At 51.7% G+C, this 13,615-nt stretch overlaps 1 protein-coding gene across 4 annotated transcripts in view; it reads left to right on the top strand.

Annotated features, from left to right (window-relative positions):
• Positions 1–13,615, top strand: part of APLP2 (amyloid beta precursor like protein 2) — a 75,130-nt gene that overhangs the window by 26,174 nt on the left and 35,341 nt on the right. For all 4 annotated transcript variants that reach the window (XM_068160024.1, XM_068160026.1, XM_068160025.1 and 1 more), the window contains exons 2-3: positions 11,659–11,832; positions 13,253–13,382. In XM_068160024.1, coding sequence (XP_068016125.1) covers positions 11,659–11,832; positions 13,253–13,382 — 304 coding nt within the window. The remainder of the gene's footprint in view (positions 1–11,658; positions 11,833–13,252; positions 13,383–13,615) is intronic.

Raw genomic sequence — 13,615 nt, 5'->3', positions numbered from 1 at the left:
GGGTCTGCTTTCTGCCACTTCTGTCCACTTGGAAAGCAAGTGGGTGAGTTGTCTGGGGGGGGAGTTGGGATGTTTTAAGCCAGAAGTTACTCTTGCTTCCAAACAGATTTGCTTTGAAGTGATAAAAGGTTTTGTAGGTGTGCTTTACTGTGTGGTGTGGGATCTCTGTATCCTGGTAACAGAGTCCCTGTGGTTGGAAAAGACCTTTCAGATCAGCAAGTCCAACTACTATCCAACTCTGTGAGGGGCCACTGCTCCACCACAGCCATGCTGATACTCACTGGCTCTTAGGTAGCTGAAGTGCCTTTAAAAGTGGAATAGTTATTGAGCCATGTGGTGAAGTTACCCCAGAATGGCATATCCTGGTGGTCCTCCATACATGTGCTGTTGGCAGTGAAGCCTTTCTGCTGTGAGCAGTGGTAGCTCCTGTTAACAAGGAGTGTGGCCAGCAGGTCAGGAGGGCTGATGCTTCCCCTTGGCTCTGCTCAGAGCCCACCTTCAGTACTGCATCCAGGTCTGGTGCCCCCAGCATAAGGGCCCAGAGCTGTTGGGGTGAGTCCAGGGAAGGGTCCCCAAGGTGAGTCCAGAGAAGGGTCCCCAAGGTGAGTCCAGAGAAGGGTCCCCAAGGTGGGTCCAGAGAAGGGTCCCCAAGGTGGGTCCAGAGAAGGGTCCCCAAGGTGGGTCCAGAGAAGGGTCCCCAAGGTGGGTCCAGAGAAGGGTCCCCAAGGTGGGTCCAGAGAAGGGTCACCAAGGTGAGTCCAGGGAAGGGTCACCAAGGTGAGTCCAGAGAAGGGTCACAAAAGTGAGTCCAGGGAAGGGTCCCCAAGGTGGGTCCAGAGAAGGGTCCCCAAGGTGGGTCCAGAGAAGGGTCACAAAAGTGAATCCAGAGAAGGGTCCCCAAGGTGGGTCCAGAGAAGGGTCCCCAAGGTGGGTCCAGAGAAGGGTCACAAAAGTGAGTCCAGAGAAGGGTCCCCAAGGTGGGTCCAGAGAAGGGTCCCCAAGGTGGGTCCAGAGAAGGGTCCCCAAGGTGAGTCCAGGGAAGGGTCCACAAAGGTGATCCAAGGGCTGGAGCAGCTCTGCTATGAGGATAGGCTGAGGGAGCTGGGAGTGTTCAGCTTGGAGAGGACTCTGGGGAAGACTTAGAGCTGCTTGCCAGTAGCTGAAGGGATCCTGTGGGAAGACTTTTCCTGAGGGTGTTTGGAGACAGGACAAGAGGGAATGGTTTGAAGCTGAGGGAGTAGGTTTGGACTGGATCTTAGGAAGAAGCTCTTCAGTATGAGGATGGGGAGACTCTGGAACAGGTTGCCCAGGGAGGTTGTGGATGCCTCCTTCCTGGAAGAGGCCTTGGGTAACCAAGTCTGGTGGAGAGGAGTCCCTGGCCATGGCAGGGAGGTTGGAGTGGATGATCTCTGAGGTCCCTTCCAACCTAAGCCATCTATGATTATGATTAAACAGGCAGCTCAGTTATGAAGGTCAGATGTGGAAGGAGAGTCAGATGTTCTTCCTAGGCAGAGTGAAACACTGTTAAACCATGGCTGCTTGCCTACCTTCCGTTTTAGCTCTCCCCTCCAATTGTCCAGGAAGACAAAATGACCCCTGTGGCTTTTTTCCCTTCAGTAGATCTTCAGTGTACACGAGAACATGAGCTTCCACTGAAGGTTTCTCACTTGCTGGCTGCCTAACAGGACATCTTGAGGCTCTGTGGTTCAGATGCCCAACTAATTCATGTGGGAAAGCAGTAATTAGTGTTGCTGTGCAAGGCAGAACGATGGCAGAGATTGGAGCGAGGAGGGGTTGAGGATTAAACAGGCTGAGCCCACTGGCTGTGACCTGAGGCAAGTCACTTGACTTTGTGCCTTTGTTTAGCCCAGTAATAAATAGGTCTGGCTCTCTGTGCTGGAATGTGACTTAGAACTGCTCCATTAAAAAAGGTACTTTAAATAGCTGTGTTTTGCCAGAAAGGGGAAGGCAGGAGCCATATGTGCAGCATGAAAATTGTTCCTTGTGTCCTTGTGGAAGGCAGCCTGACTGGTAAAGCTTACCTGGACCTACCTGTGCACTGGGGAAGGCTTAGTAAGGGCACAAGAGTGCTGCCTACCTCTTTCCTCCTTCCTGCCTCTTCTCCCTCCCTTATTTCCAGGGTGGTTTTGGTGAAGGGTTCCAGTCCCAGCCATTACACACAAGCTTCAGTCAATTAAAGCACACTTCTGAGTACAGTAACATTTGTTCAGGGAATGTTCCAATCGAGTTGTGCTGAACTTTGTCTCTTGAGGGGTAGAAGAGAGGATGCCAAAGGCAACCCATGTTACACAAACAACTGCAGGAAGCCAAGACTCGGCTGAGTCGTGGCCCTGCTGCACTCAGTGGCTGCTCCCTGAGCCCAGCCCTGCACCAGGACTGCCTGCAGTGCTGCTTTCCCTATCTGCAAGTGGCAGTTCCTGAGTGCAAATGTCTGACAGGCAGATTATCTGCCCAATGACTCATGTAGGTTTGGTTTATGGAGCATGATAAACCTGGGGGGGGAGGAGGGAATAATCTGCTGCCTCATTAGCATGAATTCCAAGGGCAGAAAGGCAGCCTGTGAGTCACAGGTAGTTGGAAATTTCCCTTCCTTCCCTACAGAAAGGAAGAGGAAGGTGCAAAAGCAGTGAGGAATAAACATAAGCTCCAGGTTTCAGCTGTGGTTTGGGCTTTGTAATGATGACCTTTGGAGGTCCCTTCCAGCCCAGACCATTCTCTGGTTGCTGTCAGCACCTGGGGAAGTATCACAGAATCACCAAGGTTAGAAGAGATCTCAAAGATCATCAAGTCCAACCTGGCACCCAACACCTCATGGCTATTAAACCATGGCTCCAAGTGCCACATCCAGTCCCCTCTTGAACACCTCCAGGGATGGGGACTCCACCACCTCCCTGGGCAGCACATCCCAAGGGCTAACAACTCTCTCTGGGAAGAACTTTCTCCTCACCTCCAGCCTAAACTTCCCCTGGCACAGCTTGAGACTGTGTCCTCTTGTTCTGGTACCTAGATTATTGCCACTGAAATTCCCAATGCTGCATTTTAACCCTAAACATCTAAATATCATAGAATCAGTCAGGGTTGGAAGGGACCACAAGGATCATCTAGTTCCAACCCCCCTGCCATGGGCAGGGACACCCCACACTAGATCAGCCTGGCCAGAGCCTCAGCTAGCCTGGGCTTAAACACCTCCAGGGCTGGGGCCTCAACCACCTCCCTGGACAACCCATTCCAGGGCTTCACCACTCTCATGGGGAAGAACTTCCTCCTCACCTCCAGCCTGACTCTCCCCACCTCCAGCTCCATTCCATTCCCCCTAGTCCTAGCCCTACCTGATAAACTGCACCCAAGCTGTCACTGCAGCTCCTGCTGCATTTTGGGTTCCAGTTGGGTTGTTTGTTTTTTTGGTTGGTGTTGGTTTTGCTGGTGCAGGATTCTCTCCCCCCCGAAGTCAATAAAGGACAAGCAGATGAGAGCTCCACCCCTTCCAGCAAGTCCAAAGTAAGCCAAAGACTGCTTTGCTGAGATTTCTGCCATTTAAATTCCAAAGCAAACCCAGGCTGGTATTATCAGCTCACACCAGATCTGCCTGCAGACAATAATTCTTCCTGTCTTGGCCCCCTGCCCATGTGCATTATTGTAATTATCAGCAATTTAAAAAAAAGGGGGAAAAAAACCTCAAGCAATAAAGCCAGGATGAGCTGCTAGGCTGGAGATTTACTGCCTGCTGTGTCAGGCATTCATTAGCCTTCCTGGGTTCAAGCCACCTAGCTGCTGAATAAAAGCAGGAAGAGGGGGCAAAGGAAAACAAAGCATGGAAGCCCATTTGCAAGCTCTGCTCAGGTTTACAAGCTGCAGACCTGAACCCAGTGGAGTTGTAAGTGTGCTCTTCAGGAGGTCCTGGGTGTCAAGGCTCTCTGCCAGCTTCATAGAATCAGTCAGGGTTGGAAGGGACCACGAGGATCATCCAGTTCCAACCCCCCTGCCATGGGCAGGGACACCCCACACTAGATCAGCCTGGCCACAGCCTCAGCCAGCCTGGCCTTAAACACCTCCAGGGCTGGGGCCCCAACCACCTCCCTGGACAAACCATTCCAGGGCTTCACCACTCTCATGGGGAAGAACTTCCTCCTCCCCTCCAGCCTGAATCTCCCCACCTCCAGCTTCATTCCATTCCCCCTAGTCCTATCACTCCCTGAGATCCTGAGCAGTCCCTCCCCAGCCTTCCTGTAGCCCCCTTCAGATCCTGGAAGGCCACAATGAGGTCACCTGGGAGCCTTCTCTTCTCCAGACTGAACAGCCCCAACTCCTTCAGTCTGTCCTGCTTGGGTTTGCATTTTGCCAGGGGTTAGCCTCTCCTTGTGGAAGGAGAAACACCCCCTGCTCTGTAGGCAGGAGGCTGCAGCTGGGCTTTGAAGCAGTCAGGTCCCTGCACAAGTTCAGGTCCCTGCAGAAGTGCAGCTCCTGCCAGTTTTTCAGCCGAGGGAAGGGTGCGAGGTTCCAGCGGTGACGCATTTCAAAGCGGCAGCCATGGAGGGTTATGCTCACAGGAAGGCTGATAAGGTAACAAGGCTCATTTTTATATCAAAGGCACTGTTAGAATTCCTCAGTGATCTTCAGAGGCTTCAATTCATATCCTTCAGAGCTGTGGATATCACACTGACATGGGAGGAGTTGCTGTGTTGTGCTCCAGATAGGAAATGATTGGGGTTGCTTTCATTCCAGAAAGGCTTGCTGCTTGCTTGCTTGCTCCTTGAAGCAAAGGTGGGAACTGTCAGCTCTCTGGCTAGGGACTGTGCTGAACAGCATGTTCTGCAGTCTCCCCAAGTTGTGCTTTCTTTGTCTCCTGGTTTAATAAACACTCTCACTTCTGAGGGGCTTCACTTCATTAAAACCAAACAGCACAGGTCATCATTCCAGGTCCTGCCTGGCATTTTTGTGTCAGTGAGGCAGCAAATAGGTTGTGGAATAGTTTCTGAGCAGGACATCTGAGCTGGCCTGCAGACAATCTTGCAAAATGCTCTGTGTGTTGTCTTCTGAGGCAGTGAATGCCCTCAGCAGCTATTAATCTGTGTTCCCTGGCCACCAGCTCCATGCAGTTCGCCCTCAGAGCTTTTTGTTTTGTTTTCAGCAGCTTATAAATTCCAGAAGCTGGAGCTTCAGTTCTAAAACAGCTCAATCTTGGGGGTGGTTTTCATTTAATCCAGCCAGGGCTGCTTGGGGATTGCAGCAGAGGAAATCTGGAGGGGAAGCACAGGCAGGATGAATTTTCCTCTCTTTCTCAAGCCTTGCAGCCTTTCTGGGGCCAGCATCTCTCTTGTGCAACAAGCAGTGACCACGTCCAGTAGCTGATGTGTTTGCACCAAAACTGTGTGCTCTTTTTATGCATATGCCTGGATTTTCCTTAAGAGCAATGTTCTCTTTGGGATAAAGTGAAAGAGAGCCTAAGATTCCCTGCTGAGCTCTCATCCCTCATGGTTTTGCTGGAGTAAAGACTCACCTTCTGGCTAATCAGGAATAGTGTGGCCAGCAGGAGCAGGGAAGTCATTCTGCCCCTGTACTCAGCACTGCTTAGGCCACCCCTTGAGTCCTGTGTCCAGTTCTGGGCCCCTCAGTTTAAGAAGGACATTGAGACACTTGAAGATGTCCAGAGAAGGGCAAGGAGGCTGGGGAGGGGTCTGGAGCACAGCCCTGTGAGGAGAGGCTGAGGGAGCTGGGGTTGCTTAGCTTGGAGAAGAGGAGGCTCAGGGGAGACCTTACAGCAACGTTCCAGTACCTGAAGGGATCCTACAGGAAGGCTGGGGAGGGACTTTTTACAAGGGCTTGTAGGGATAGGACAAGGGGGAATGGTTTGAGAGGAAGTTCAGACTGAATCTTAGGAAGGTCTTCAGTATGGTGTTAGTAAGACTATGGAGCAGGCTGCCCAGGGAGGCTGTGGATGCTTCCTCCCTGGAGGTGTTGAAGGCCAGGCTGGATGAGGCTTTGAGCAGCTGAGTTGAGAGGCATCCCTAGCCATGGCAGGGAGGTTGCAGTAGGTGATCCCTGAAGTTCCTTCCACTCTAAGCCATCCTATGATGATTTGTAGTGTCTAATCTCCCATCCCTCCTGTGAGCTGGCAGACAACTTGCAGCAAGAAGAGACACAACTCTTTCTAAAGCACTGAGACCAGGACTCTGTGGGTAAAGCTCACTGATCAAACCCCTGTCACAAGCTGCAGTGACCAGAGGTGAATAAGAGACTGGATTCTTGGGCAAGAGACACTTCCATTAGGGAAGAAGATGACTTAGAGGTTTGAATTCCAGTGTTTGGTGCCTGTAAATCAGGCCCTGGGTGACAGGGTAAGGAATGTAACTGGCATTAACAGGCCAGAGATTTATGTCTTCATGGAATCAAATACTGCTTTAGTCTTAGAAAGCAAACTGGATTACAGAATTACACCAAAAGGCAGGGAGAATTTACTGTGAGGCATCTTGGAAATGCAAGTGGCAGGGAAGGGAATAATCACTTATGTAACAGGCCTTCCCTAATGAACCTTCATCTTGCTCTCAGGTTGTGGATCTTTAGTACCAGGTTAATAGCTATTAAAAAATTGCTCACTAAGGATGTGCAGAACTGGATCATAGACTCATAGAATGGGTTGAGTTGGAAGGGACCTTAAAGATCATCCAGTTCCAAACCCCTGCCATGGGCAGGGACACCTCCCACCAGCCCAGGTTGTTCAAGGCCTCATCCAACCTGGCCTTGAGCACCTCCAGGGAGGGGACATCCACAGCCTCCCTGGGCAACCTGTGCCAGTGTCTCCCCACCCTCACTGTCAAGAATATCTCCCTAATCTCCAGTCTAAACCTCCCTTCCTCAACCTTCAATCCATTCCCTCTCATCCTATCACTACAAGCCCTTGCAAAAGTTCCTCCCCAGCTTTCCTGCTCAGTTTCTGGATGCCTTATGTGTGCACCATCATGTGTGCTGCCCCTCCTGAGCTGTCACTCTGCTTGTCTCAGAGATGTAATAGTTGCTCCCCAGCACTGAAGGAGGTGACTGCTTCCATTTATGGCTGGGAAATTCCCAAAGAGAAATGTGCTGTCAGTTTGTTCATTCCTCTGCAGTGTAGAGTGGGTGAAGGCTCTGAAGTGCTGCAGAGCTTAACTGAGGACATGGCTTCATCCCAAGCACTTCGTGCTGCTTTACATGTTCCCCAGCTTGCCTTTTGCATGGCAATGCTTGAGTGCAAACTATCCTCAGGCACCATCAGCCTGAGTGATCTGCTTTTATTGTTGAGAGGTAGTTGTGGGAGGCAACAGAAAATGGCTTTATCCCAGAAACCCCTGGTAGGGAACTTTTCTTCACTGCTGAAGTAACAGTGTGGAGGGGGTGGTCTCCCCTGGTACAGGTGTGCTTCACTGTGTCCTCTCCTTGCAAGTACAGTGAGCCACAAATGCTTAAATCACAGAACCCCAGCAGGGTGGGTGTTGGAAGGGAGCTCTGGAGATTGTCCAGCCCAACCCCTCTGCTAAAGCAGAGTCACCCACAGGAGGCTGCCCAGGATCACAATGGCCAGGTGGGTTTGGAATCTCCAGCCAAGGAAGACTCCAGAGCTGCTCTGGGCAGCCTGCTCCAGGGCTCTAGCACCCTCAGAAGTAAGGAAGTTCTTCCTTATCTTCTGGTGGTTCCAGTTTGAGCCTGTTGCCCCATCTCTTGTTGGTGGGCACCACTGAGAAGTGTCTGGCCCCCAGCCCTTTAGCTTTTGCTGAGCATTGACCAGACCCTTTCTCAGGCTGCTCTTCTCCAGGCTCAACAGCCCCAGGGCTCTCAGCCTTTCCTCCTCACAGAGATGCTCCAGGCTCCTCTGCATCTTTGTAGCCTCAGCTGGGCTCTCTCTAGTAGTTCCTTGTCTCTCTAGAGCCAGGGAGCCCAGAGTTAGACCCAGGGTTCTAGCTGTGGCCTCACTAGAGCAGAGTAGAGGGGGGAGGAGGAGGACTGTTAACAACTGATGTGGCTGGAGTTGAGTTGGCAGTGGCAAAGAATTGAAGCCCATTCCTCAGAAATGTTACTTTGCAAGCCCCAGGGTTAAAGATCCAACTCCTGGCTAACAAAGTTCCTTCACTTGCTCAGCAGTGCAGTTCCACAGAAGACTTCTTCCAGTTGACTGGGAATGGTGAAATCAAGCAAGTAATTGGGGGGGTTTGGGAATTGAGCATGGGGAGGTATAGCTAAGGCAGCAGCCCCTTTGCCTGATATGCAAGCTATGTGAGCAATCCAGGGAGGAGGAGGAGGAGGAGTGATTACCTTCACCATGCTGAGCTGTCAGGCCAGAGAGACAGCAAAAATAAACAGGAGCTTGCATCGGCATGTAAACAGAGGGTGGGCATGACTTCAGGAGCTTGGTATGTGTTTGAACAGCAGCTTGCCTCATGCCAGAGCTGCTTTGAATGGATTACTTACGGATGTTTCCTCTGGGATGGAGCCTGCACCTCTCCTTACCTTCCTTTGCTGCATACTTGTGAAGTTGGCTTTGAGGAGAGCAGCCTGCAAGCCCCGGCAGTGTTAATGATCTCCAAAGCGTTCACAACAAGCACATGGGCCAGGGGCTGGAGCACCTCTGCTGTGAGGACAGCCTGAGGGGGCTGAGCCTCTTCAGCCTGGAGAAGAGAAGGCTCCAGGGGGACCTTAGAGCTGCCCTCCAGTGCCTGAAGGGCTCCTGCAGGAAGGCTGCAGAGGGACTTTTCGTAAGGGTGTCCAGAGACAGGCCAAGGGGGAATGGTTTGAAGCTGAGGGAGGGTAGGGTTAGAGTGGATTGTAGGAAGAAGCTCCTGACTATGAGGTTGCTGTCACTCTGGAACAGGTTGCCCAGGGAGGTTGTGGATACCTTCTCCCTGCAGGTATCATAGTATCAGTCAGGGTTGGAAGGGACTCCAAGGATCAGCTAGTTCCAACCCCCCTGCCATGGCCAGGGACACCCCACACTACATCAGCCTGGCCAGAGCCTCATCCAGCCTGGGCTTAAACACCTCCAGGGCTGGGGCCTCAACCACCTCCCTTGACAACCCATTCCAGGGCTTCACCACTCTCATGGGGAAGAACTTCCTCCTCCCCACCTCCAGCTTCATTCCATTCCCCCTAGTCCTATCACTACCTGAGATCCTGAGCAGTCCCTCCCCAGCCTTCCTGGAGCCCCCTTCAGATCCTGGAAGGCCACAATGAGGTCACCTGGGAGCCTTCTCTTCTCCAGACCGAACAGCCCCAACTCCTTCAGTCTGTCCTCACAGGAGAGGTGCTCCAGCCCTCTGCTCATCCTCCTGGCCCTTCTCTGGACACCTTCCAGCCCCTCCAGATCCCTCTTGTGCTAGGGGCTCCAGAACTGGAGGCAGTACTCCAGGTGGGGTCTCCCCAGAGCTGAGCAGAGGGGGAGAATCACCTCCCTTGCCCTGCTGGCCACACTTCTCCTGCTGCAGCCCAGGATCTGATTGGCTTTGCGGGCTGCAAGTGCACACTGAGAGCTCCTGGTGAGCTTTTTGTCCACCAGCACCCCCAAGTCTCTCTCCTCAGGGCTGCTTTCCTGAGGCCTTGGGCAGCCAAGTCTAGTTGAGAAGTGTCCCTGGCCATGGCAGGGAGGTTGGAGTAGATGATCTCTGAGGTCCTGTCCAACTTCAGCCATTCTGTGATGATTTTAATCCCTTTTGATGTCCTGCTGTCCTCTCACAAGGGTTAATGTCTTGTGCATATTTGATGATGCATTTCTTTGTGTTCATTTCAGCTTGGTGCTTGGGTGCAGCTGCAGTGCTGTCACAAACCAAATCTGTGCTGGGGATTGTTTCCTATAACGTGTCCAGCCTTGCACTCTCTGCAGCGTGGTTGCTGGTACCAATGTGGGGGTTGTTTGGAGAGAGATAAAAAGGCATTCTTTGAACCAAGTTTGTGTGTCTGTGTTGGCAGAGCTGGGAGGGATCATTCCATGCTTGCCTTTTGTCTTCTGGAACAGTATGGCAGGGAGAAGCTCAATCTGAAGGCAGGACTGGGGGCTTAGGGTAGTGCTGCCTGCCAGGGGAGAAAGCAGCTTAGGGGCAGCAGTGCCCTGAAGCCTCTGTGTCTTGCTGCTTCTAATCTGCCTTGGCTGAAGTCTTGCAATGGATTTCATTCCTCTAAACACCTTAAAGAGCTTTCCATTTGGGAGTTGATCTGGATTTTTTTTGCCTCATACCTCTTCCTTTTTTCCTTTCCCAGCAGCCAGTGGTTGTGTAGGGAGGGGATGCTCACCTCCCACCAGCTCCTCACTCTTCAAGGGAAAAACCAAGCCTGCAGTTTAATTTAATCCTTTTTTTCCCCCTCCTTCTTCTGGTCAGCCAGCAGGGTTTCAGAGAAGGATCCTGACCTTGTTTTCATTGATCAGTCTGCAGTTTGCCCTGAACTTGGGGTCGGGGTCATTGGGTTTTTGTCTTCTGGGGCAGGGTGGGAAGTGCGGAGAACAGGCAGCACGAACGCCCCTAGGAGAGCAGGGGATGAGAGACAGCAGGCTCTGAGGAGCTGTTTGCACAGCTGTGGTGTTCTGATTCAGCAGAAGTCATCTTCATTTGTCTGTCTGGGCAAGAACCTGAGGTGTTTGTATCCCAAATAATTGAAGACTGGGGGAGGAACAAATGGCTTTGAACTCTGGGCAGGATTCTTGCAGTTGCTTTGGGGCTGTTCAGTCTGGAGAAGAGAAGGCTCCAAGGTGACCTCATTGTGGCCTTGCAGTATCTGAAGGGGGCTCCAAGAAGGCTGGGGAGGGACTGCTCAGGATCTCAGGTAGTGATAGGACTAGGGGGAATGGAATGAAGCTGGAGGTGAGGAGGAAGTTCTTCCCCATGAGAGTGGTGAAGCCCTGGAATGGGTTGTCCAGGGAGGTGGTTGGGGCCCTGTCCCTGGAGGTGTTTAAGGCCAGGCTTGGATGAGGCTGTGGCCAGGCTGATCTAGTGTGGGGTGTCCCTGGCCATGGCAGGGGGGTTGGAACTAGCTGATCCTTGTGGTCCCTTCCAACCCTGACTGATCCTATGATACTTTATGAGCTGTATCAACATCTGCCTTGTGTGGAACCTCACAGAGGTGTTTCTGCCAGAAGTTATTTGTTGTTGTTCTTCAATGACTGGCTTCAGTTTTTCAGACACCACCTTGAAGTGTGAAGTATTCTTGGTTTTGGGAAGCTGTTGTTGCAATATTGGTTGCCAGGGGTGGTCTAGGTTGGCTATTGGGATAGAGTGGATGTCACTGATAGAGTGGTCAGGCTGCCCAGTGGGGTGGTGGAGTCACCATCCCTGGAGGTGTTCTAGAGATGTGTGCACTTGGGGACATGGTTCAGTGCACATGGTGGTGTTGGGTTGATGGTTGGGCTCCATCTTAGAGGCCTTTTCCAGCCTTAATGCTTCCATGACTCTATGAAAGGAGTCTGGGAAAGGAAGCACACTGCTGGTGGAAACTGGGAGTGGGCTCAGCAGTGTTAAGGAACTGCTTACACTAACTTGTGCAATAAGCTAGCAAGACTCCACTGATGCCTGGATTAAGCAAAAACTCTGTGTGGAGATGCCAGAGGGTTTCTGGCCCCTGCAGCTGTCCTGCTCTCCATCAGATGGTGCAATCCAAGGGCTTTGTTTTTGTTTGTCTTCACAGGCACTGGCAGCCAATGCTGGGACAGGGTTTGCAGTGGCAGAGCCTCAAATTGCCATGTTCTGTGGGAAGCTAAATATGCATGTGAACATCCAGACTGGGAAATGGGAACCTGACACTTCTGGGACCAAGAGCTGCTTTGGAAGGAAGGAGGAGATCCTGCAGTACTGTCAGGAGGTGAGTTTTGCTGTGTGATCCTCGATCTCCTTCCCTGCTAAGGAATTGGATTCCAATTTAGGCAGTCAACAACGAATTAACCCTGCAGGAGAGTAGCTTGTGTCTGAGCTGTCTTGCTGAGTTACTGCTCAGGAAGAGCAGGGAGGATTTAGGAGCTACCTCTGCTTTAGGTCACTTTACACTGCCCCAGAAGGTCCTTGGTGTGTAAGTCAGAGAGGTGTCTGTGCCTGCAGGACTTTCTCCAGATGTTCCCTGGGCTGCTTATCAGCAGCTGCTCCACGTGGTGCCAAATGGAACCTGGCACCTCTCCTGATTAGCATGGGGCTGTGTTGCTCTTGGTGAGGTGTTCAGCCAAAACACTGGGAAGTGAAAATATTTGCCTAGTGTTTCTAGGCTCCTTCTGGTTCATTATAAACAGCTTCTCCTTGCAGCAGTGCTCCAGATAGACACTCATCAAGGCCAACAGCTACAGTCTTTAATTGCCCCTCTGAGGTGACAGGCACATCAATTACCACAAGGCATGTAAGTGACAGAGCACACCATGTCTGGGCTGGAAAATTTGGAGAAGCTATTTTACAAGGCTGATAGAACTGGGGCTACTTTTGGTTCATGTGGTGGAAGCCTAAATATAAGTCAGTGTCTGGACTTCAGAGCTGGAGCAGGACATGAGGATCGTATTAATACACCAGAAATGGAGCAGGCCTAAGGAAACCTGAGGAGCTAGGTGCATAATAGATTTGCAAGTGACAAAGAGAGGCTGAAGATCTTACTGAACCCTGCTTGTTGGTGACTGCACCAGATGGGACAGAACAGAAGATAAAAGTACTTCTCTTCCACTGCATACAAAGCCAAACACCTCAGCTCTTGCCCCTGGCCTGGCTTTCTCCTGCTGCAAAGAAGTGATGACTCATTTCCATTTCTGAAGGCTGAGGGCTTTTTTATGTCTTCAGCTGTTGTAAGCTTGATCCAGAAGAGAATCTGGTCCTTCCAGGACTCAAAAGGGGCCACAGGAAAGGTGAGAAGGGACTTTTTGCAAGGCCTTGTAGTGATAGGATGAGAGGGAACAGACTGAAGCTTGAGGAGGGCAGATTTAGCCTGGAGATTAGGAAGACATTCTTTCCAGAGGGGGTGGGGAGACACTGGCACAGGTTGCCCAGGGAGGCTGTGGATGTCCCCTCCCTGGAGGTGTTCAAGGCCAGGTTGGATGGTGCCTTGAGCAACCTGGGCTAGAGGGAGGTGTCCCTGCCTGTGCCCAGGGGGCTGGAACTGGAGGATCATTCAGGTGCCCTCCAACCGAAACCATTCTATGACTCTGTGTCCATGTGCAAACTGGAACTTGGTTGTTGTGTGGAGAGCTGGCCTTGCTCCTTCTGCTTTGGAGCTGCTTTGTCTGAAAAGAAACCTGTGTCTTGTTCAACAGATGTATCCAGACCTTCAGATCACAAACGTTGTGGAAGCCAATCAGCCTGTCAGCATCGACAGCTGGTGCAAGAGGGGCAAGAAGCAGTGCAAGGACCACACTCACATTGTGGTGCCCTACAAGTGCCTGGGTGAGTCTGTGGTGGCTTGTGCTCGGGCATTCCTGTGGGAGGAGCCAAGAGTTGCCTCTTAGCTCAGTTTACAAGGCTTCTCTCTTACCAGGTTGCCATTTCCAGTACATTTTTACTTCCACGAGATGGACCTCTGCTTTTCCCCAGCAGATCGACAGCTCCATGCCAGCTGGGGTGGAATAATGGTGCCTGGCATGAAAAAGCAATCCCCATTCTCTCTGCAACTGCCATAA

This window comes from Melanerpes formicivorus, unplaced genomic scaffold (genome assembly GCF_026170545.1).
Source record: "Melanerpes formicivorus ecotype bairdi unplaced genomic scaffold, bMelFor1.0.p_v2 SCAF_47, whole genome shotgun sequence".
Lineage (NCBI taxonomy): Eukaryota > Metazoa > Chordata > Aves > Piciformes > Picidae > Melanerpes > Melanerpes formicivorus.
Note: the sequence above shows the minus strand (reverse complement) of the source record. Positions and strands in the feature narration are given on the sequence as shown.